Source organism: Podarcis liolepis (genome assembly GCF_965112155.1).
Source record: "Podarcis liolepis genome assembly, chromosome: 18".
Taxonomy (NCBI): domain Eukaryota; kingdom Metazoa; phylum Chordata; class Lepidosauria; order Squamata; family Lacertidae; genus Podarcis; species Podarcis liolepis.
In genome coordinates, this window is record NC_139572.1 from 3,335,597 (window position 1) to 3,355,433 (window position 19,837).

At 51.5% G+C, this 19,837-nt stretch overlaps 2 protein-coding genes across 2 annotated transcripts; one reads left to right on the forward strand and one right to left on the reverse strand.

Moving 5' to 3' along the window:
* Nucleotides 1-318: 318 nt before the first annotated feature.
* Nucleotides 319-5,877, reverse strand: FAM174C (family with sequence similarity 174 member C). The gene is made up of 3 exons (XM_083484269.1): nucleotides 5,563-5,877; nucleotides 4,238-4,354; nucleotides 319-2,082 (listed from the first exon to the last, which is right to left on the reverse strand). The coding sequence occupies exons 1-3, from the start codon at nucleotides 5,817-5,819 to the stop codon at nucleotides 2,079-2,081; spliced, it is 378 nt and encodes a 125-aa protein (XP_083340395.1). The 5' UTR covers nucleotides 5,820-5,877; the 3' UTR covers nucleotides 319-2,078.
* Nucleotides 5,878-6,460: 583 nt separating this feature from the next.
* On the forward strand, nucleotides 6,461-12,864 carry ATP5F1D (ATP synthase F1 subunit delta). Its single transcript, XM_083484254.1, has 5 exons — nucleotides 6,461-6,662; nucleotides 8,978-9,131; nucleotides 9,874-9,962; nucleotides 11,634-11,761; nucleotides 12,714-12,864. The coding sequence occupies exons 1-4, from the start codon at nucleotides 6,531-6,533 to the stop codon at nucleotides 11,754-11,756; spliced, it is 498 nt and encodes a 165-aa protein (XP_083340380.1). The 5' UTR covers nucleotides 6,461-6,530; the 3' UTR covers nucleotides 11,757-11,761; nucleotides 12,714-12,864.
* Nucleotides 12,865-19,837: the final 6,973 nt, after the last annotated feature.

The following is a 19,837-nucleotide window of genomic DNA, read 5'->3' on the forward strand; positions in this document are numbered from 1 at the left end:
CTTCTGGCGAACCAGAGCAGCGCACGGAAACACTGTTTACCTTCCCGCTGGAGTGGTACCTATTTATCTACTTCCACTTTGAGGTGCTTTCAAACTGCTAGGTTGGCAGGAGCAGGGACCGAGGAACTGGAGCTCACCCCATCGTGGGGATTCGAACCTCTGACCTTCTGATCAGCAAGCCCTGGGCTCTGTGGCTTAGACCACAGCGCCACCCGCATCCCTGCCACTGGCTTAAAGAGGGTGCAAAAAAACCGTCCCAAGGTAACCCCGGCCCACACCCGGTTTTAAATAGTGAATTTTGAAGCAGAGAAACGCAGGTGAGGATGGAATGTTTATTACGCATCAGCCGGAGGGTTGATTTTTCCAGAACTACTGAAAATGAGAAAATAACATCCCCGCAATGCATCAGTCAGAGTTTTAATAAAATAATTGTTCTCGTATTTGTTTCTCAAACTGAAATTTTCATGTTTGGAACCAGAGTAAAACTGCACGAGTTGTCTTCCCAGAATTGTTTTACCAGGCCCCTCCATACACAAACACACAGCTGCTGGTCCCAAATCGAAGGGCGAGCCCCAGTTTCGTTCTGACAGTCCTGTTTCTCAAATATTGCCTTGCCTTATTGGTCCCCAGGGAAAGGAGATTTGTTTTGACACAAAGACACCTGCGGCCCACCAATAAAGCCATGTTTTCTTGCCAACTGGTTGTCCCACTTGGAAAACTCTTGGGTTATTACGGCCAATGTTAATCGTACCCAAAGTAGGCAAAAATGACATTTATGAGCGTTGGTCAACACTGAGCAGGGATGTATTTAGAAACAGGCTGTTTGTAGCATACAATGCCACAGGAAAAAAAGGAAGGAACTGCAAATCGTTTAGGGGAAAAGCTGGCCTAGATTGACTTCTTGGGGTGAGGAAGGAAAGGGAGGGAATGATCCGTCTCATCAGTAGCGCGGAAAGGAAAGAACCGACGGCTTTAAATAACCGCAGTTCCCCCATTTTAGCCTGACCTTGCGGCACAACCTACACCGTTACGCGATATTGTCACGGAGGGGGCGGTTCTGACGAAACGGCATTTCCTGGCTGCCTTTTTCCTTCGCCAGCGAACACGCTTTCTCCAATTGCTAAGCGATCCGTTGCGACGCTGCAGAAGAGCTGAAGGCAGCCGTGCCTCCTGCTGTAAGCGGTAAACGTATGAGTCCAAAGTTGGGGTCATCGCTTGGATGTAAACAAAACAGAAACGAAACCAAAAAACAGGTCTGGAACCTTTAGGACATCCAAACTCAAGTGGGTCTACAATTCCCCTCATCCGCCAGCTAAACTGACCATGGCTGATGGAAACCGGAGTCCAACGACATCAGGCCAGTCCCTCGCCCCTGAACCAAAAAAGCACCTTTCCAAATTCCTTAAGCGCCAGCACCCCCTGAGCTGCCACCAGTTCTTGCTGGGGCCGTATTTTGAAAGCAGTTTGTGGAATGCAGCTGCAGGCGACCCCACGAAAGGGCGAGGCGATACCGACGTCGGGGAGAGGATAGAAGAACTGTGTGGGTTTCCCCCTCGGCGGCGGAGGCAGGTGAGCTGGTGGCGGAGAAAGGGGTTGGGTTTAAACAGCGGCGATCTCGTTCAAGTTTGCCACATCAGGACCCAAGAAGAGCAGCCGCAGCAAACGTCGCTGATGGTCCCCTCCTTCTCAAGGAGAGGAAATTCCTGGCCCCTGAGCTGCGGCGGATCGTCGACATTGCACCGGTGACAGGACCCCTGCCCCAAGTAGGAATTCTGATCCGAAACTCTTGTCCTGCCTGTTTTTAGGAATGTGGAAGGAACACGGCCCTGGAGGGCTTGGCGATTCGATCTCCAGAGTCACTACATTCGTCTCGTCGGCCGCGGGGCAAAAGAGGGGACGCCAGCTCTCCTCTCCAAGAGCCCCGGGGATGAAGTTTGTTTGGGGCAAAGCAGCTCCAGGTAACAGGTTTTTTTAAAGTAACAGTTTTTAAAAAAGGAACAGAAAGGGAATTGATAAAAGTGGCTTCCGATGATGACTCTCCACCTCCTCTGGTCACTTCAAGGCCGTTGGTCCCGTCATCACCTAGAAAACGGAAGCAAAATTACAGGGAATCTGCCAGTTGCTCTAGGGACTCAGCTAAAAGGTGAAGGGACCCCTGACCATTAGGTCCAGTCGTGGCCAACTCTGGAGTTGCGGCGCTCATCTCAATTTACTGGCCGAGGGAGCCGGCGTACAGCTTCCGGGTCACGTGGCCAGCAGGACTAAGCCGCTTCTGGCGAACCAGAACAGCGCACGGAAACGCCGTTTACCTTTCCGCCGGAGCAGTACCTATTGATCTACTTGCACTTTGACATGCTTTCGAACTGCTAGGTTGGCAGGAGCAGGGACTGAGCAACGGGAGCTCACCCCGTCACGGGGATTCGAACCGCTGACCTTCTGATCGGCAAGTCCTAGGCTCTGTGGTTTAAGCTATATAGCTGCAAAAACGACGTTTTAAGTGCCTCATACAAATGTGGCACTAGGTGGCAGTGGTGAGCTAATGGCAAATTCAATATATATTTTAAAACTTTTTAAAAAGCATTTTCACAGCGTTTTTAATATATCTCTAGATTCAGCCTGGGATACAGATACAGCTAATGTCCCGGGGCCATCTGGCGGTTCCCTCGTTGCGAGAAGTGAAACAACAGGGAACCAGGCAGAGGGCCTTCTCGGTGGTGGCGCCCGCCCTGTGGAACACCCTCCCATCAGATGTGAAAGCGATAAACAACTACCTGACATTCAGAAGACATCTTAAGGCAGCCCTGTTCAGGGAAGTTTTTAATGTGTGATGTTTTAGTGTTTTTTGGTTTCTATGGAAGCCGCCCAGAGTGGCTGGGGAAACCCAGCCAGATGGGCGGGGTACAAAGAATAAATTATTTTTGTTGTTGTTGTTGTTGTTGTTGTTGTTGTTGTTGTATATTGACAGGGAATTGGAGGCAGAGAAGGGGGAGAGAATGGGGACTTATAGAGATCAGGCTCCGTTAATTAGCAGCTGTTCTTCCTCGGACGAGGAAGGTGACGAAGGGCTGTCAGGAGACAATGAATCTGAGAGGGGGGAGCCATTTCCGGGGCCCAGCCACTCTCGTAACAGAGGAAGGAAGGGGGCTCCTTCAGTCGAGGCAACTGACTCACCATGATGGAGACGGCTTTTGAGCTCTTGTATATAGCAAGAACAAACCAATAAATCTTTGTAAATATGGCTGAATTCCCCGACTCTTATCTCTACTAGCACCCGCCAATCATTCCTGACATATATATACATACATAATTTTATTTGCAGGCCGCCATCCCAGGCTCAAGGCAGCTTACTAAAGAATGAAAAAGAAATACACAATTGCAACATACGAAAGTTGGTAATAAGCAATCAACCAAATCAATCCATTTCCACATAAAACATGGTAAGATGTAAAGATAAAAAGTTAATGTAGACGACAACCCCCAGTACCCCGACCGAACAATACCCCAGCCCAAGAGTGCTGAGGACCGAAGCGCTAATATGTGCACCAGCCCTTGTGAACTTGGAGATGGCGGTTCCCTCACTGTGAGAAGTGAGGTTACAGGGAACCGGGCAGAGGGCCTTCTCGGTGGTGGCGCCCTCCCTGTGGAACGCCCTCTCGTCAGATGTCAAGAATATAAGCAACTATCCTACTTTTAAAAGACATCTGAAGGCAGCCCCCGTTTAGGGAAGTTGTTAATGTCTGAAGTTTTATTCTGTTTTAGTGTTCTGTTGGAAACCCCCAGAGCCAGATGGGCAAGGTATAAATTATAAAATTATTATTATTATTACAGTGGTACCTCAGGTTAAGAACTTAATTCGTTCTGGAGGTCCGTTCTTAACCTGAGGTACCACTTTAACGAATGGGGCCTCCCGCCACCGCCACACGATTTCTGTTCTCATCCTGAAGCAAAGTTCTTAACCCGAGGTACTATTTCTGGGTTAGTGGATAGCGCCTTGTACGCCTCCTTCTGTCATCTCCTGCAGTTTTTAATGCTTAATGCTGTATAGTGTTTTTAATATTTGACTGGGAGCCGATCAATTATTAGTAAAGATCCACTCACCAGATGAACACACCCCATAGAAGCAGGGGAGTTTAAACACATCCTTGGCTGTTCAACCTTGATATAATCCTACAGCCGGACTTGGGTGTCACCAGCCTAACACCCGCAACCTGAAGGGTCATTCGTACTTGGCACTCACCGTCTCAGATTCCGAGTTTCAAACAGGGTATCTTCGTCGCTCTCGAGGGAAGCCATCTCCATGGGGTCTTCCGAGTTGGAAAGGAGCCCGTACTTTTTCCGCGGCGGTTTCCTCGTCCTGCAAAAAAATGGCCTGCGTTCAGCTACAATTGTGCTCATTACGGGCTGTGTGTGACGTTAAGCAACCCCAGAGCAGACCCATAGAAATTGGCAGAGGTGGACGGCTTAGCGACATCTCATTTCAGCAGGTCTACTCTTCAGTCAGGGACGCAGGTGGCGCTGTGCTCTAAATTTCATTCTGAATGAAATCAGCCCTGAGTGCTCACTGGAAGGACAGATCCTGAAGCTGAGGCTCCAAGACTTTGGCCACCTCATGAGAAGAGAAGACTCCCTGGAAAAGACCCCGATGTTGGGAAAGATGGAGGGCACAAGGAGACGGGGACGATGGAGGACGAGATGGTGGGACAGTGTTCTCGAAGCTACCAGCATGAGTTTGACCAAACTGCGGGAGGCAGTGGAAGACAGGAGGGCCTGGCGTGCTCTGGTCCAGGGGGTGACGAAGAGTCGGACACGACTAAACGACTAAAACAACAATTTCCACGCACCCCTGGAACGTACAGCCCTTCCCTCCAGGCGAGCAAAGAATCCTGGAATCACAGAGTTGGAAAGGGGACCCCAGAGGGTCATCTAGCCCAACCCATCGCAAGGCAGGATTATTTTTTTGCTCAGACTTGAACTCATGACCCCAAGTCTAGTGCTCTGCCACCTGAGTGACCCAGGGTTTTAAAGGGCGATGACCGTTATTGCGATAATAGGTAAAGGTAAAGGGACCCCTGACCATTAGGACCAGTCGTGGCCGACTCTGGGGTTGCGGCGCTCATCTCGCTTTATTGGCCGAGGGAGCCGGCGTACAGCTTCCGGGTCATGTGGCCAGCAGGACTAAGCCGCTTCTGGCGAACCAGAGCAGCGCATGGAAACGCCGTTTACCTTCCCGCCGGAGAGGTACCTATTTATCTACTTGCACTTTGAGGTGCTTTCGAACTGCTAGGTTGGCAGGAGCAGGGACTGAGCAACGGGAGCTCACCCCGTCGCGGGGATTCGAACCGCCGACCTTCTGATCGGCAAGTCCTAGGCTCTGTAGTTTAGCCCACATCCCATTGCGACCATAAGCAAGGCAGAAGATGGAAAAGGTGGGGAGTGGGCGTGGCTTCGTGGGAAGGTTCTGGGGGCCGGGGGAAGGGGCCTGGGGGCCGCATCCGGGTCCCGAACCGGAAGTGCCTTTTTTGGGAATGGGGAGGCGGCCTTCCTCCTCCTCCTCTTCCTCACCGCAGCGCTCGGCCGCCAAGGTAGTAGAGGAGGCCGATGCCGGCCACGCCGGCGATGACGTAGAGCGCCCGGTGAAGCGCCGGCATATGCAGGCCCAGCAGCCCAGAAGACGACGAGGAAGAGGAGGAAGAGGACCCGGATGTCGCCGTCGGCGCCGCCTCCGTAGCCGCGGCCGGAGAGGTCTTGTTCCCCGCCGCCGTGAGTGTCAGCAGCGCCGCCGCCGCCGCCACCCAGACGAGCCTCGCCGCCGCCGCCATCCGGGGCTCCGCGGTACGAGTAGGCCGCGCCGGAAGTGGCGGCGGGGAAGCGGTGCAGCGACGGACCGGCTTCCGGTCGGCCGACGAGAGAGTTTCGGGGGAGCGGCTAGAGCGGGGCTCCTCAGCCCTCCGCCCCTGGTTTTTCCTCTATGGACCCGAGTTAGGCTTTTTCCCTCAGGGAAAGGCCGAGCAGAAGCTGGGATTTGCTTTCAGAGTAGAGGCGAAACCGGGAGACGTCAAACAATAACAGTGTCTTGTCAGGGGGGAATGGGACTACAGTTCCCATGTGGCATAGCGCGGGCGGCGGCGCCCGCCGAGAATTCGGCACCGGCGCTGTGCCTGACGGGAAATGCAGTCCTTGGCGCTCGCGGTGCATTGTGGGGGCAGCAGCTCCTGAGGCGAATGAAGGCGGCCTTTTTAAAGACCCGCTTCCGGTGTGGTGCCTGACGGGAAATGCAGTCCTGGCGCTCGCAGTGCAGCAGCGCCTGAGCATAATGAAGGCGGCTTTATTAAGGAGCCGCTTCCGGTGTGATGCATGACGGGAAATGGTGTCCGGAATTGGTGCCTATGAGGAGGCGCGGTGGCTTCTGGGAAGCTTCGCGTCAGGCCCCGCTTCCGCTCGGCGCGGTGCATGCCGGGACCTGTAGTCCCAGGCTTCTCCCGGCGCCTTCCTTCCCCGCTGCTGGTCTCCGCTGTGCCCTTGGCGTCGCCATGCTCCCTCTCGGCCGCTTCCTCGCCCGCCGCGCCTGGGCTCTGGGCTCCCGGGCCCACGCCAGGCACTATGCCGAGGCCGCCCCTGCCGGGCAGGCCCAGATGGCCTTCACCTTCGCCTCGCCCTCCCAGGTAGTTGCCATGGCAACCAAAGTGGGGGGGATTTTGGGGGGGGACTTCTTTAAAGACTGGCCTTTAAAGGGTTAACTTGCAGCAAAACTTACGATCAAACCAATATTTAGATAAATTAAGGGCTATGAATTTGCTGAACCAACCCTTAAAAGGGATACAAGAATGGGAGATGTGAGGAAGTCAGGAAAATATGTGAATTTTAGATATAAAATAAGAATTTTTGTGTTTTTGTATATGTGTTTTTTCTTTTTATGTATTTTTGTATTTTAGTGCTTAATGTCTGTATTGCTGTATTTTGTAGTATGTATTGTGTGTTTTTATATCCTTTTTTTGTCCTTGTCCTTGTATTTTTTCTTCTATTGTTAAAACCCAATAAAAATCTAAATAAAAAATAAAAATAAATAAAGGGTTAACTTGCAGCAATGGGGGGAGCCTGTGGAACCCCAAGCTACGTGACAAGCTGCCAAGTTGCTAGTCCACAAGGTCGCTTCATTGGAAGGGGGAAAGAGGTTTTAAAGGGTTAATTGAAAGAGGCTTATTTTTTTTCAAATAATATTTATTATTTTCAGTAGATAAACATAATAAAAAAGAAGAGGTTAACAATAATAAAGACAAACAAAAAAATAGGAGAAAAAGAGAAGAAAAAAGATACATACCACATATTACAACTTAATTTTAATTTAAAGAGGGTTAAAGGGTTAAATTAAGGGGGGGGTAGTATGTGGCTCGTCAGCCTGCTCCAAGTGTCCACAAGGTCACTCATGACTTCATTTCTTTATTTTATAGGATTTACGTAATAATAATAATATTTTTAATTATTCTTTCTTTGAATAATTACATTCGCTTCTTTGCAAAAGATCAACAGGAGGCAGATTTAAGAGGGTTACTTTGGGGAGGTGGTGCTTTTGAATTCTGGTGCTGGAGGAGACTCTGGAGAGTCCCATGGACTGCAAGAAGATCAAACCTCTCCATTCTGAAGGAAATCAGCCCTGAGTGCTCACTGGAAGGACAGATCCTGAAGCTGAGGCTCCAAGACTTTGGCCACCTCCTGAGAAGAGAAGACTCCCTGGAAAAGACCCTGATGTTGGGAAAGATGGAGGGCGCAAGGAGAAGGGGACGACGGAGGGCGAGATGGTGGGACAGTGTTCTCGAAGCTACCAGCATGAGTTTGACCAAACTGTGGGAGGCAGTGGAAGACAGGAGGGCCTGGCGTGCTCTGGTCCAGGGGGTCACAAAGAGGCGGACACGACTAAACGACAAAAAAACAACTTTGGGGAGGAGTTGTTGACCTGCAGAACCTCCTGGTTAATGTGGTTTAGCCTGGGCAAGGCACTAGTCCACAAGGTTGCTGGATTGATAGGGGAGAGAGAGATTTAAAGGGTTAACTTGGAGGGCCAGGGGAACCTCTGGGTATATAGCCTTGTCACTAGTCCGCGAGGTTGCCTTTCTGAAAAACGTGCATGTGTAGTTTAAAGATATAAAAGCATCAAAGGGAAGTTTGTACAAGCTTGCTCTGGTTCCCGTTTAGAATTCAGTTCATCCCGAAAAACTATTGCTTTAAATGCTTTGAAACTGGAACCTTGGAAACAAAGCGTATCTGGTGGTTCTGTGCTTCTGGATTGTTTCGATTGACTTCCTGTATTTATTTATTTATCGTTTTATCTTCTGTGTTAATTGTGTACTTAAAAGAACATAACAACATAGACACATCTTTGAAATAATCGACAAAATTAACGTGCCGGTAGCTAAGCCCGTATAAAGTGTGTGTTTTGCAGCCAAAGAGTCTTTGCGGAGCCTTTTAAAAATAGGGATGGAGGGCTAAATTTTGGGGAAGGTGTTGAGAAAGGGCAAGCTGAGGGGCGGGGGAGGGCTGTGGAGCCTCCAGCAACATGATCCTGTACCGACCTGCCCAAGCTGACTGAAAGACAGAGCCGTATAAATACGCTGGAAGGCTGAATGCAGAAAAGCACCGTATTTTTCGCTCTATAAGACGCACCAGACCATAAGACGCACCTAGTTTTTGGAGGAGGAAAACAAGGAAAAAAATATTCTGAATCTCAGAAGCCAGAACAGCAAGAGGGATCGCTGTGCAGTGAAAGCAGCAATCCCTCTTGCTGTTCTGGCTTCTGGGATAGCTGTGCAGCCTGCATTCGCTCCATAAGACGCACACACATTTCCCCTTACTTTTTAGGAGGGAAAGGGTGAGTCCTATAGAGCAAAAAATACGGTAGCTTCTTGACATGACCAGTAAGTTCAGGTGAGTCTGTAAAAGACCTCTCTGCTTCTTCTGACACACTCCCTGTCCCCTTTTTCAGGTTTACTACAATGCGGCCAACGTGAAGCAAGTCGACGTCCCCACGCTGAGCGGATCCTTCGGCATCTTGGCCGCCCATGTTCCCACCTTGCAAGTCCTGAAGCCTGGAGTTGTGACGGTTTATGCTGAGGACGGCTCCTCCACAAAATACTTCAGTACGTTTGGAAACTGGGGCAGGGTTGCGGTTTCGGGTCCTTTGCAGTGAGACCCCCCCCAGTGAACCATGTTAGAAACTCAGATACAGTGGTACCTTGGTTTAAGAAAAAGCTTACCGTATTTTTCGCTCTATAGGACGCACTTTTCCCCCTCCAAAAATGCAGGGGAAATGTGTGTGCGTCCTGTGGAGCGAATGCAGGCTCCTTGGCTTCAGTGATAGCAACGCGGAGCCTCCGAAGCGCAGAGGGAGCGCTCCCTCCGCGCTCCGGAGGCTACACGTTGCTTTCGCTGGAGCCTGGAGAGCGAGAGGGGTCGGTGCGCACAGCGGGAGAGCAAGACTCTCCTGGCTTCAGCGAAAGGAACCGGAAGCCTCCGGAGCTCAGCGGGAACTTGCACTACACTGTGAAGGCTTCGGGGATAGCCGCTGCGCTCCGGAGGCTTCGGGTTCCTTTCGCTGAAGCCGGGAGAGCAAGACTTCAGGTGGCTTCTGAAGGCAGCCCTGTTTAAGGAAGCTTTTAATGTTTAGTAGATTATTGTATTTTAATATTCTGTTGAAAGCCGCCCAGAGTGGCTGGGGAAACCCAGCCAGATGGGCGGGGTATAAATAATAAATTATTATTACTATGTGACCATCTTTCGAGTTCCTTGGATGAAATGGAAGGAATAAGGAATGGTTCATGGCCCTGTTCTTAGCTAATTCTTTTGTATGTGTTTTCCCCCACCTTCCTTGAAATTTTGCAGTTAGTAGCGGCTCTATCACAGTGAACGCAGACTCTTCAGTCCAGCTACTTGCTGAGGAAGTAGCCATGTTGGATCAGCTCGATGCTGCGGTGAGTGGCGTGCCTGCCCTCTCTTTCCTCTTCCCCCAGAGACTTCCTTACATACCCAGCTGGAGCCTGTCCTTAAAATCCCTAAAAATATCAGAAGTCTGCTCCACGGTCATGCAGAGATTCTTCTGATTGGAAAACACTTCGCATTTTTCTGTCCAGTGTGTGGCATCAGCGACGTCACAGACGGGAGCATGATTTGCTCCCCATCTGTAGCCCAATTTTGTGCTGGCCCAGGAGGTTTGCCATTTTTAGAAGAGATTTTATCACTTTGACACCTTAGTTCGAAGTATACCCTGCGGGCGTGAGCTTAATCAGTAACGTAAACGGCGTTTCTGTGCGCTCTGGTTTCCATCATGCGCCAGAAGCGGTTTAGTCCTGCTGGCCGCATGACGCGGAAAGCTATCTGCTGACAAACACTGGCTCTCTCGGCCCGAAAGCGAGATGAGCGCCGCAACCCCATAGTCGCGTTTGACTGGACTTTTACCAGGGGTCTTTTACCTTTTCATCTGTAACGTGAAATATTTTCCAAGTTTGTTTCAATACTGCAGGGATGACGGCATGCAAGACTTTAACAATTGTGCGTGCATTGCTTTTTTTGAAATTTTCAGTAGGGTTTGTAGTAAAAGAATACTTTATTATAAAGTAACAGTCCAGTAGGAAAGGAAAAAACCAGGGTTCACAGCCATTATTTCAAAAAACACAAGAGCATTCTCAAGAGAGCGCACATTGAATTAGATGTTGCCACAGAAAGAGACCCGGCGCAGAGAGAATGCAAAACAAACATTATAATTACAGAATGAAAATGTACTTGCCTCAGAAATTGCTATCCATGTGATTGGCCTGCCATATGTCTGCCAAACAGAGGCAAAGTCTATAGATATCCTTTATTGAAAAGTTACCGTACTTTTCCGTCTATAAGACGCCCCCAGGTATAAGACTCCCCCTATTTTGGGGGTCTCAAATTTAAGAAAATGGGGGAAGATGGCACAGAGTTGTTGAGCTTTCTTTGCGGAGGATTACCCAGGGACGCGGGTGGCGCTGTGGGTTAAACCACAGAGCCTAGGACATGCCGATCAGAAGGTCGGCGATTCGAATCCCTGCAACGACTGGGTGAGCTCCCATTGCTCGGTCCCTGCACCTGCCAACCTAGCAGTTTGAAAGCACGTCAAAGTGCAAGTTGATAAATAGGTACCATTCTGGCGGGAAGGTAAACGGCGTTTCCGTGCGCTGCTCTGGTTCGCCAGAAGTGGCTTAGTCCTGCTGGCCACATGACCCGGAAGCTGGACGCCGGCTCCCTTGGCCAATAAAGCAAGATGAGCACCGCAACCCCAGCGTCGGTCACGACTGGACCTAATTGTCAGGGGTCCCTTTACCTTTACCTTACTCAGGTTGGTTGAGCAACCCCTACTTTTTAGCATGATTTTTAAAGAAGAAAACATAGCCTTATACACGGAAAAATGCGGTAGATTCTCTGAAATGGGAACAAACATTCCCATATGGAACCAAATCGTTTAAAGAAAAACCCAGAGACTCTTTCAAGCCCTGTGACATGTTCAGACGATAGCGTTTTGTCCCCGCCCGAAATGCCCTCCCCGGCAACTGTCACGTTGCACCTTTTTTCCTCTTCCGGATCTGATCCTGATAACTTTTGTTCCCCCCTGCCATTCGCAGACAGCCAAGTCAAACCTGGAGAAGGCCCTGTCGCAGCTGGCATCTGCCTCCGACGAAGCGGCAAAGGCGGAAGCGCAGATCAGCGTGGAAGCCAACGAGGCGATCGTGAAAGCTTTGGAGTGAGGAGGGTAAGCCCGAATCCACGCTCTAACCATTACGCCACGCTTTCCAGGACCCCAGTTCCTGGCACTGAGGGTGGTTCGAAGCGGTGAGAGAGATTTGCTGCTTCAGACAGATTTCCTGCCGCTAGGTGGCACAGAAGGGCTGGCAGACAAACAAAGGCAAAATATATCAGGTGAGCTTGCAGGCTCCCCTTCCTAAACAAGGGTGCATTAATTGGCTATTCTGTGACTTTGCTTCCATTCCATCCTGAAAAAGGAAATGATTGCTGCCTTCTTCTTTTTTTGCATCAGTCAAGGGCCCCAGTGGGAGAAAGGCCACTCTATCCCCAACTCTCTGTGTCAAGGAGGACCGAAAGAGTTCTGCTTTTTTCCCCAAATTTTCTTTTACACTGGTGCCTCGCAAGACGAAATTAATCCGTTCCGCGAGCCTCTTCATCTAGCGGTTTTTTCGTCTTGCGAAGCAACCCTATTAGCAGATTAGCGCTATTAGCGGTTTAGCGGCTATTAAAGGTTTAGCGGCTATTAAAGGCTTAGCGGATTAGCGGCTAAAAGGCTATTAGCGGCTTAGAAAAAGGGGGGGAAGCGGGGGGGAATCGGAACACTCGCAAGACGTTTTCGTCTTGCAAAGCAAGCCCATAGGGAAAATCGTCTTGTGAAGCAGCTCAAAAACGGAAAACCCTTTCGTCTAGCGGGTTTTCCGTCTTGCAAGGCATTCGTTTTGCGGGGCACCACTGTAGTTTTCACAATATTATAAACAAGCAGATAAACAGCGGAGGGGAGCCCAAGGGGCTGAAAGGTCGGTGAGTTAGGAACTTCCCCTGCGTATGAAGGCAGGATATTGCTGTGTTGAGCGGATGGGACCAAGAGTGAGTCCATTCCTGCATTGCTGGGGGGTTAGACTGGATGACCTTTGGGGTTCCCTTCCAACTCTTTGATCCTATCGTTTTCTCTGTTGCAGGAATACCCCGCTGCTTTCTGGAAACGGCCCTGTCTCTCTTTTCCCTCTGGACCTCCTTCTCTTTGTCCGTGCAGATGGTTTGGGTAAACCCCGTCAATTTAGCTTTTGACCAATTAAAAAACGGGTGGAAAATCTGCGAAAGTCCCCTCTGCACATTCGTCCTTGTTTACATTCTTGCCTGCGGCTTAAGAGCCCTTGCGCCATTTGCAAAACTGTGCACCTGCTTCAGCTGGAAGCCCTTGTTAGCTCAGTTGGTAGAGCATGAGACAATCTCAGGGCACGAGTTCGAGTCTCACATTCCTGCGTTGCCACGGGTTGGTCCACATGACCCGCAATGTCCCTTCCAACTCTACGTTTCCATAGATCAGGAAGGAGAGGACGTTCCCCCTCAAAGCTAGTCGCCCCACAAAATCCTCTGGAAATGCCAGCAAGCCTAATCTCCCAGGTACTGAATTCCCAGGTGAGCCCAAAAGGCTAATTAAGCTGTTCATCCGTGGCAGGCTGTGGGGCGAGCGGCTGTTTGGGTCCAGGGAAGGGAGGGAAGCATCACTTTGAGAGCGTTTTAAGGCCTGTGGGTTGAGGGAGAGGTCAGAGCTAGGATGAGACAGGCCAGGACGTTCGCAGTGACGGACTTTTGGGCTCTCACCTCCGACATTTCACACCTGGGTGAACGTTTTTTAGGATGCAGCTTACATCTGCGGTTGCTTTCGAACTAACATTGCATTTTCATCGCCGTAACCTGCCCTGGGACCTTGGGCTGTGAAGGGCAGGTCAAAACGTAAATGTACCCCTGACCGTTAGGTCCAGTCGCAGACGACTCTGGGGTTGCGCGCTCATCTCGCTCTATAGGCTGAGAGAGCCGGCGTTTGTCCGCAGACAGCTTCCGGGTCATGTGGCCAGCAGGACTGAGCCGCTTCTGGCGAACCAGAGCAGCGCACGGAAACGCCGTTTACCTTCCCGCCGGAGCGGTACCTATTTATCTACTTGCACTTTGAAGTGCTTTCGAACTGCTAGGTTGGCAGGAGCAGGGACCGAGCAACGGGAGCTCACCCCGTCATTGCACGGATTTGAACCGCCGACCTTCCGATCGGCAAGCCCTAGGCTCTGTGGTTTAGACCACAGCGCCACCCTGAAGGGCAGGTAATTAATGATAACCGGGGGGGGGGGGGCATCCTGGAACCGAGAGAAGGCTCTGCTGCCAGGTGGCAGCAAGGGCAGGTGACTGGGGGAGAGCTGTGTTAATTTCCCTGGTCTCCAGCAGCCTCGCCTTCTTCCCTCGCTTGCTCACCCAGGTGTGTTATTTGGCCGGCAAATGATCGAGCTCCCCTGCTTTGGCATCGAGCCTGGCAACTTCCACGTCACGGTGCGGGGGGCGGGTGGGAAGGAATAATAAACCCACAAAATCAGCACCCAGCACAGCGGCAACTTGGTGGCTAAACGAAACAGACTCCTTCGGAAAGTGGGGAACTACTCTCCTTCAGTTTTTTAAGCAGAGGTTGGAAAGCCACCGGTCTCGGTTTGGGGGTTGGACTGGATGACCCCTGGAGGTCCCTTCCAGCTGTACGATTCTGCGGCTGGTAGCCATTAAGAAGAGCTTGGCTGCTGCATCAGGCCAAAGGGGGGGGGCATCCTGCGCAACGGCAGCCACTCTCCCCTCCGGTGATTTCCATCAGGGACCTTGGTTTGCCATCCGGGGCATGGGGAAGTCTCCTGTTGTGGCACAACTTGGGGGACAGGATCGAGGAGGGTGTGGCCGCTCCAAGCCCACTTCTGAAAAGCGCTGTTTCCCCACCACCGGTTGGAGAGAGCAGGTGGTCTTCGGATCTCAACCAGACCCAGGATCCCATGCCTTCAGCCCCAACAGAAATCACGGTGCCCACTTTGTGTCTGCATGCCGACAGGCCTGGGGGGCGGTCTGCGTCCGTCCTGGGCCTTGACGCATCCCGGTCGTGTTCTGGATGTGGTCGGAAGCATTCTGGGAAACCGATCCTTCGCCTGTTCCTCACCTGTGCACCGTGTCGCTGGCTGCGTCCATCGCCGTCCTCTGAACCCGTTCCCGTTAACATACGAACGTAAGGAGAGTCGGCTGCCTCAGGCCAGTGGTTCATCTATTCCAGTCTCCTCACAGGAACCAACCCGATGCCCCAGTTTTGAAGCCTGCAGGCCGGATTACCCTCCTGCGGTTTCCAGGAACTGGGGTTCAAAATCATCGCTGCCTCCGACTGTGGGTGCTCGGAGCACAGAGCCCCACATTGGTCAAGAGATTCCTGCATCTCCAGAGATGAACGCCGTCGCCGTAGCTGCCTTGCCAGTACAGCGGACGCTCGGGTTGCGAACGTGATCCATGCAGGAAGCACGTTCGCAACCCGCGAATGCAGGCTGCCCAGCTATCCCAGAAGCCAGAACACCGAGAGGGATTGCTGCTTTCACTGCGCAGTGATCCCTCTTGCTGTTCTGGCTTCTGAGATTCAGAATATTTTTCTCCTTGTTTTCCTCCTCCAAAAACTAGGTGCGTCTTGTGGTCTTGGTGCGTCTTATAGAGCGAAAAATACGGGGTGTGTGTATATAGATAGATATAGATAGATATATCAGGCTCCCCATCTGGAAGCCCCTAGCCTCTTTCATACCCACCCACTGTCAAGCCGCAGCGTTTATCAGCCTGGGGCCCACCACCCAACTTCTTTCCCTGGGCCACGCTTTCAGAACAAAAAATACCCTTGCACCGCTCCGAATTTTTCAAAGGAAGGCATCGGGAAAGGACGCAACAAATACCAGCGCTTGGTTTGCGGCGCAGAACACGACTGCGTTACGATACCGTCCTTGCACTAGGCATCGCTTTTCCCCGTTTCGAAAAAAGCACCTATCCGTATTCTGCAGATAAAACTTTAAATCGTTTTGATTTGACGCTGTGCTGCTCCGGAATGCTTCTTTAATTGCCCTTGAAGCTTGAAGCCAGAGTTTAAAACAGTTGACTTTCTGCGTGAAAATGCGCAGAGGTGTGTTCGGGGTTTTTTAATCGGCCTGTCCCCGGCACCGCATCTGACTAACTACGTAATTACGGAGCGGCGTTGTAAAGAGTTGTGGACTAGGAACTTCGCTTGCGAAGCTGTTTTCGGACCTCTCTTCCCCCACGCAGCCTAGCTCCCGGCTACTGCCAGATTTCACGATCCAATAAGGCCGCTGCTCATTAAAACGTTGCTTCAGAGCTGCCAGGCTGAGTCAGGCGCATGGGAAACTGCCTTTTGCTGCAGCTTACAGTTGCTCAATGTTTCCTTCACTGACCGGCATCGATGGTTCCTAGATTGGGAGCTTTCCGCCCCGGCCTTACCTGCAAATCAAACTCCTTGCATCTTTTTCCTTGGAAATAAAGCAAAATCTCAGATCTTCCAGCTACACCTCTCCCCCTAAAGCTTCATACAAGATCCCAGTCCTCATGGTTCTGAATTCAGGGCTGGTTTAATTTGGAAAATAATAATAACAAGAACAACAACCAGTGCTTTTTCTGGGGGTATGCAAGTGTACGCAATAGCGGCACTGATGATAATAATCATATTTATCTGACAGGGTTTGCTCCAGCCACTCTGGGCGGCTTCCAGCCTAATAATAATAATAATAATAATAATAATAATAATAATAATAATAAAAGACTCTTAATCTCAGGGTCATGGGTTTGAGCGCCTCATTTGGCAAAAGCACCCCTGTGGGTTTGGACTAGATGACAGCTCTACAATTCTGTTGCTCTACATTGAAAACTTCCCTGTACAAATGTCTTCTAAAAGTCTGGAAAAAAATCTTGACATCTGACGGGAGGGAGTTCCACAGGGAAGGTGCCACCACCGAGAAGGCCCTCTGCCTGGTTCCCTGCAACCTCACTTCTCGCAGGGAGGGAACCGCCAGAAGGCCCTCGGATCTGGACCTCCGTGTCCGGGCTGGACGATGCGGGTGGAGACGCTCCTTCAGGGATACTGGGCCGTTTAGGGCTTTCAAGGTCAGCACCAACACTTTGAATTGTGCTCGGAAACGTCCTGGGAGCCTTTAGGACCGGTGTTATATTGTCCCGGCGGCCGCTCCCAGTCACCAGTTCAGCAGCCGCAATCTGGATTAGTTGCAGTTTCCGGGTCACCTTCAAAGGCAGCCCCACGGAGAGCGCATGGCTGTAGTCCAAGCGGGAGATAACCAGAGCATGCTCCACTCTGACCAGACAGTCTGTGGGCAGGGAGGGTCTCATCCTGCGTACCAGATGGAGCTGCCCTGGACACAGAACTGACCTGCACCTCCATGGACAGCTGTGAGTCCAAAATGACTCCCAGGCTGCTCACCTGGTCCTTCGGGGGCACAGCCACCCCATTCAGGGCCAGGGAGTCCCCCACACCTGCCAGCCCTGAAAGACCACTTCTGTTTTAGGAATCAACCGCAATCCTGGCATGCTGAGGCAGAGACCGTTGCACCCCCCTTGCTCTTCAGCGTGCAGCCCTACCCATGGGACATTCCTGCCTGCAAAACAGGAACTCTACCATGTGAGCTACTGGCCTGCTCTTCAAAGCACCCATTTCGCAGGTGGGCAAACCGAGGCCCCGCGCCTTGATCACGCAGGGAAGCCTCTCCTCCTGCTGCTCTTCCCCCTCTCCTCCTCTTCCACCTGCCCGTGATCCAAACTCGGCTCTTCGCCTTCCCTCCTCCCTCCCGGGGGGCCGTGACGCCTTCCCCCACGTCATCCCAGGCTCCGTGTGGGTTATTTTGAGCCTTCGCCACCCAGGATGTCGTCTTTGCTGCTTTCGGTGCCAAGCAGTCCCCCCACTCCCCTCCCCAACCAACTCTCTTTTTATCGCCGGCGATCAAAAAATAGATTCCCCGGCGTTAAAAGACACAATAAAAAAAAGACAGCTTCCTTGCTTTAAAGTTTATTAATAGCTTCTGAATGGCTATGGGAAGCACTGCGGCTGCTTCCTTCGCCCTCCCTCCTCTCACTTCCACCCCACACCAAGGGGGGGGGGAGGAAAAAGCCCATCTATCCACCCTGGTCTTTTCCATCTTCTTTAAAGGTCAGGTCCTGCAATGGAGCCAGGATTGGAGCTGGGACTAATTTAAGCATCCGCAGGAATAGCCAGCAACAGGCCCAGTCTTCCGAGCCTTTTCCTTCCTCCCCAGTCTCTCTGCCCCCCCCCACCAAAGAAAAACACCCCTTTTCTCCCTTATACTTCCCGCATGCGGGTTTTGACGCAGGCAAGGAGTGGCTCTCCTTATTTCAACATCTTTTTGCTGTCAATGTGTTTTGGGTTTTTTTTTATTTAAACAACGACAACAACAAGGAAGCCATAAGCCGGCAGAAGGGTAGAAGGGGGAAACCCGGCTTTCCTAAACTTAGAAGGGAAGGCGCCGTTTTTCCTAAACCAGAAGCGAGGTTCTGAAATTCTGCATCTCTCCTCTGCAATTTGGCGGGGCGGGGTCAGACTAGATGAGCACTTGGGGTCCCCGTACAGTTCTGTGAACCGCAGATTCTGCACAATGGTTTTGCAAAGCTGCTGGAGAGAGAATCCTGCCCTTCCTTCCTCCTTGACACGCTACATTTCCAGAAGCGAGGGTTTTCCTACCCGCTACGCCACGCGAAATAATTCGTTTGTTCGATCCGTAAAATTTATACGCCGCTCGATTGCAAAATTGGACGGCGACCCTCAAAGCAGTTTGCAAGAAGATGGAGCCGTGAAATCAGGAACGCGGGAAATATATTCAGAGGGCACCTCCGCGTTCGAAAGCTAGGGTTTCTCCCAAGCTTCCTTGAGTTGCTATGTTTCCAGGAGCGAGGATTCTCCCTTCCCTCTCCACATGGAGGAATTTGATCGCGTTTGCCCCCCCACCCTGACCTCAGTGAGTCTAGACACAGTTTTTCCGCCGTGAAAATAATAATTCTGAATGGGGTTACATCTACCTAAAGTTGTTTTCTGTGCATATCCTACCTTTTATATCCTACAAGGAGCTCAAATTTTGTTAGAATAATAGGATTGGAGTTTTAAGGGGACCCTAAAGGTAAAGGGACCCCTGACCATTAGGTCCAGTCGTGACCGACTCTGGGGTTGCGGCGCTCATCTCGCTTTACTGGCCGAGGGAGCCGGCGTACAGCTTCCGGGTCATGTGGCCAGCAGGACTAAGCCGCTTCTGGCGAACCAGAGCAGCGCACGGAAACGCCGTTTACCTTCCCGCCGGAGTGGTACCTATTGATCTACTTGCACTTTGACGTGCTTTCGAACTCCTAGGTTGGCAGGAGCAGGGACCAAACGACTCATGGGGATTCGAACCACCGACCTTCTGATCAGCAAGTCCTAGGCTCTGTGGTTTAACCCACAGCGCCACGACTCACAAAAGGAGCCCCGATCCAGACTGCCCCACAGAGCCCCCCACCCAGAATATCTTTCCAGGAATCAGGCTCTCCCTTCCCCACACACTTCAGCTGATCTAAGATGGCTTTTCTCCGGCTAATGAGGTAGGAAGTTTGGAATGTGGGCGGCTGGCGGGGGGGGGGGCGAGAGGCCGGATGGGGCCTGGAAACAGCAGCTTCTTCCAAGCCCCACACGATCAAAAACACCCCTCTCCTTTTCCTTTTAAGGCTTCCTCTCCCTGCCTCTCTGGCTTGGCCTATCTTCTTTGCAGACAAGGAGCCCCATCATCTTGTGGGGCAGACTGGCAAATTCACGTTTGCGCAGGAATGCGGCTGTGTGCATTGCGGGCACGGGGGGGGGGGAGTAGCGCTTGGCCGGGACGTCGCAGGGTGGGCTAGGATTTCTGCTTCCTGGCTCCTGGACAAAACAGGAGGCTTTCGGGTTTGGAGCCGAAAGAGGGGGGGGGAGCTGTACACATCTGCAGTTTTTTGATGTAGGGGGAAGCAAACGCCACCGGAGATTCGAAACGACCTGTGCAGATCGCAGAACCGGGCCCAAGCGAAGAAGATGAATTTCAGCCGGGGGGAAATGTCAGGTTCTACACTTAATTCAGGAAGAACCAGATGCACAAATATAAGATTGGGGGGGACACCTGGCTTACCGGCAGGACAAGCGGAAAGGATCTGGGGGTCTCGGTAGGTCATGAGCCCGCAGTGTGATGCGGCAGCGAAAAAGGCTAATGCTATTCTT